The sequence below is a fragment of the Oncorhynchus tshawytscha genome, linkage group LG33 (assembly GCF_018296145.1).
Source record: "Oncorhynchus tshawytscha isolate Ot180627B linkage group LG33, Otsh_v2.0, whole genome shotgun sequence".
NCBI lineage: Eukaryota > Metazoa > Chordata > Actinopteri > Salmoniformes > Salmonidae > Oncorhynchus > Oncorhynchus tshawytscha.
In genome coordinates this window covers 15,165,076-15,168,810 of record NC_056461.1, presented here as the reverse complement: position 1 = coordinate 15,168,810, position 3,735 = coordinate 15,165,076, and the positions used below count along the sequence as shown (strand labels likewise).

The window sequence follows — 3,735 nt, the reverse complement described above, 5'->3', positions numbered from 1 at the left end:
ATTTCAGTTGGCATTTGCCACCAAAACCAACAACATAGTTGTAAATGGCACACTTCAACATGCACACATCCATGACATTTAGTGAATGAGGAATAAATTATCCGACCAAACCACGGAGCCTACCAGGTACACCGGTTCAGAATGAGTCCCGCCCACTCAGTATTTATACGCACAATGTCGTCTCGCTCAACTTCAGAAGTTGAATCTGAGAATTTCATCTTGACCAACACTTGTTAGATCCGTGGGAAAGTACTTAGACCTACGAGAATATTTCTGAAAATCCTCATATACGTAAGATATTACTAACATTCATAAAATGTACTATTTTATATGAGTTATTATAACTATAATTTGAAATGCAATATAATTGTTGTGTAAAATATGAAAAATGGGTCTAGCTGGATATATATATATTTTTAAATCTTTAGTGCTTGAGGTTTCTTTATGCATAGCTTTCAATTGGCCACACATAGAGTGGTTCGTACACTTTATACGCATGATTAGGCTACTGAATAGTGAGTGAATAATGCACTTGCAGGTGTCCCACAGGCACTCTTGAATATTTGTTGCAAAATAACTGTATTTCGTGCATATTTCGATAATATAACCTAATCAATATCCTGATTAAATTAGACAATTGTATTTACTTTTCTTTCCTTTTTTTATTCTCTGTTTATCACAGGATAATTTGACTGTCACACGCATTGTGGCCTGGATATCAGTACTAGCCTAAATACCAAAACATTTTGGAATTTTTCTTCCCCGGGAGTTGAACATCGTCCAGGTGGTTTGGGAACACCCTCCTTCCCAAGGGGTGTGTGTGAGAACTCGTCCCGAGATGCGTTCACTTCTGCCGGTTACTGTGTATTGCATCAGCCTACTCTCCCTCCAGCAGCTCCTGGCTCTCCCGGTCGCAGACCGTCTAGAGAGAAACAGGTAAGAAGAAAGACATTACATTACCTTCCTATATTGAACGTGCGTTCCAGTTCCTTCTCTTTCACTTAGTAAAGAGTGATCCTTTCTGGAAGTGATGATTATTTAACATAAATGTTCTTCTGGAGGGCTTATTGGATATATAAAAGCTGATGCTATTTCGATGGGAAATCTGGAGGTCTAATTCAAATATAGGCTATAGATAGTCTTATTTTATTCCACGATTCGGAAAATACAGTGATGGATGAGATGCATGATTATGAAATTGGTTGTTCTCGAATGTCCAATGACTTTGCCGGTGTTTGGTGAATTGACGTGCACCTTTTTTTTAGCCTACTGTTAATTTTTTTTTAAAATCACACTGTCAAACCACAAACAGATGAACCACTTAATATATAATGTCGAGGTTAATGGCATAAAGTACGCTGAAGTGTTTGTTCAGTCAGGCAGGGTGTTGTGTCGGGGAGATAACGGATAGAGAGTAGTCCTGGCGGGCAAGGTCAGAGCAAGACAGACGTGATACAGGGAACATGCGCTCCGGCTCAGATAACCAGGGGACTCTGTAGTTATGATATGACAATGTGGTAAAGTTTGAGGGGAATCCCTGTTTTTAGAATGGATTGAGAGTTCATCCATGCGCGCCTTGTGCAGTCTCTGGTTTTCACTGCTCTCTCCATTGGGCTAGGTCTATTATGGGATTTAAACACTTGTGTTGATTTAAAGTTCATGATAGTGTAGGCTAACGAGTGCTATCTTATCCATGACCACTATGTTGAAAAATGGGCACCATGACGAAATTACGCATTTATTCCATCTGAATAATAAAGCGTACTCTTCAGAATCTGTGTTCTTATATGATGCAACTGAATTTAGTCCAAAAACTCTAAACTTAACTAATGGGACAGAGGACAATACGACAGTCATTGCATCATATTTTTCAACACTGCGCTACAAACGCAAACTGAAGCGCAGGTTAGGCGCGTCATTACACACTGTTAAGTATTTGATTGATATATTACCCATGTAGATACATGTTACATCAAATCTGGCCGTATTCATGAAAGACTTCCGTACAGTTCTTTATAGGTTCCTAAACGAAAGTGCTAGCTACTTGCGTCAGTGTTCAAAGTCAAGGTTTATTGCGCCAAACCATCTACTTTATCGTATTCACGTGTGACTATATTTTGGAATGCAACAGATATATGGTTGTGTGTTTGTCTTAGCAATTAGATTTGGTTTGAGTAGTTTGAGGTCACATGAGGTCATATTCCTAACACGGCAGTATATATGACCTCATGTGGGATATGACCTCATGTGGGACATATGATAGCAGAGGTGGAAAAAACAGTCCTCCTCATGTTGACATTTAGCTGAACTCCTGCCACGTTTTAGCCATTGGCTACTGTACTGTAATACTGTAATGAGTGGCACTTGTATTTTCCCACTCTGCTATTCTTCTATGTGTGACGTGGTAGTAAAATCCCAAGATCACAGGGAATTTGTCAATAATACCCATTTCCTATTTCATTGGGTGTGCAGACGTGCCTGTTCAACGTGAAGGAGAAGTGCACTAAGTGAAGACTCCAGTCTCTGGTGTGTTTTAGTGCAGTGAGAACTAGAGCAGAGGGTAGAGTCAGTGTCTGCATGCCCTCTTCTGGTGGGAGACTGACAGGAACCTGGACTCTGTCAATGAGAGAAACCAATTAAAACACATGATTACCATCACCAAGAGCCATGCCTTTACATAGAAATCTGGGATGTTCAAAGCTAAAAGTGGAACATTTTCACCTGTTAGTCATTTTTTGGGGCAAATGAAGTAAGGCACTTGGTTGTATCTAGAATGTTCCTCTAATGTGGGTTAGCACTGTAGGACACACTGACAGGTCCCCAAAAATGTCCATGAGTTGTGTTGTTGGCCTGGTAACTTAGACATGATCAACCAAGGGATCTGGAGAGGATCATTTGTTGAGACTTATTCATATTATTACTAGGTCAGTGACACCACTGTTATCTTGCTTTATACAGTGCCTTAGGAAAGTATTCAGACCCCTTGACCTTTTCCACATTTTGTTAGGTTACAGCCTTATTCTAAAATGTATTCAATTGTTTTTTCCCCTCATCAATCTACACACAATACCCCATAATAAAGCAAAAACTGTTTTTTTAGGCATGTTTGAAAATTTATATTTAAAAAAAATGGAAATATCACATTTACATAAGTATTCAGACCCTTTCAACTTTGTTGAAGCACCTTTGGCAGCGATTACAGCCTCAAGTCTTCTTGGGTATGACACTACAAGCTTGGCACACCTGTATTTTGGGAGTTTCTCCCATTTTTCTTTGCAGATCCTCTCAAGCTCTGTCAGGTTGGATGGGAAACATTGCTGCACAGCTATTTTCAGGACTCTCCTGAGATGTTAGATCGGGTTCAAATCAGGGCTGTGGCTGGGCCACTCAAGGACATTCAGAGACTTGTCCCGAAGCCACTCCTGCATTGTCTTTTACATTTTTTAAAAACCTTTATTTAACTAGGCAAGTCAGTTAAGAACAAATTCTTATTTTCAATGATGGCCTAGGAACAGTGGGTTAACTGCCCTGTTCAGGAGCAGAACGACAGATTTTTACCTTGTCAGCTCAGGGATTCGATCTTTCAACCTTTCGGTTACTAGTCCAACCTTTCGGTTATTAGTCCAACGTTCTAACCACTAGGCTACCTGCTGACCCTTGGCTGTCTCCTTAGGGTCGTTGTCCTGTTGGAAGGTGAATCGTTGCCCCAGTCTGAGATCCTGAGTCCTCTGGAGC

General features: G+C 40.3%; 1 protein-coding gene across 1 annotated transcript in view; it reads left to right on the top strand.

Moving 5' to 3' along the window:
- The first annotated feature begins 203 nt into the window (after positions 1–203).
- Positions 204–3,735, top strand: part of adm2a (adrenomedullin 2a) — a 16,541-nt gene continuing 13,009 nt past the window's right edge. The window contains exons 1-2 of the mRNA XM_024416030.1: positions 204–291; positions 683–936. Coding sequence (XP_024271798.1) covers positions 839–936 — 98 coding nt within the window. The 5' untranslated portion in view covers positions 204–291; positions 683–838. The remainder of the gene's footprint in view (positions 292–682; positions 937–3,735) is intronic.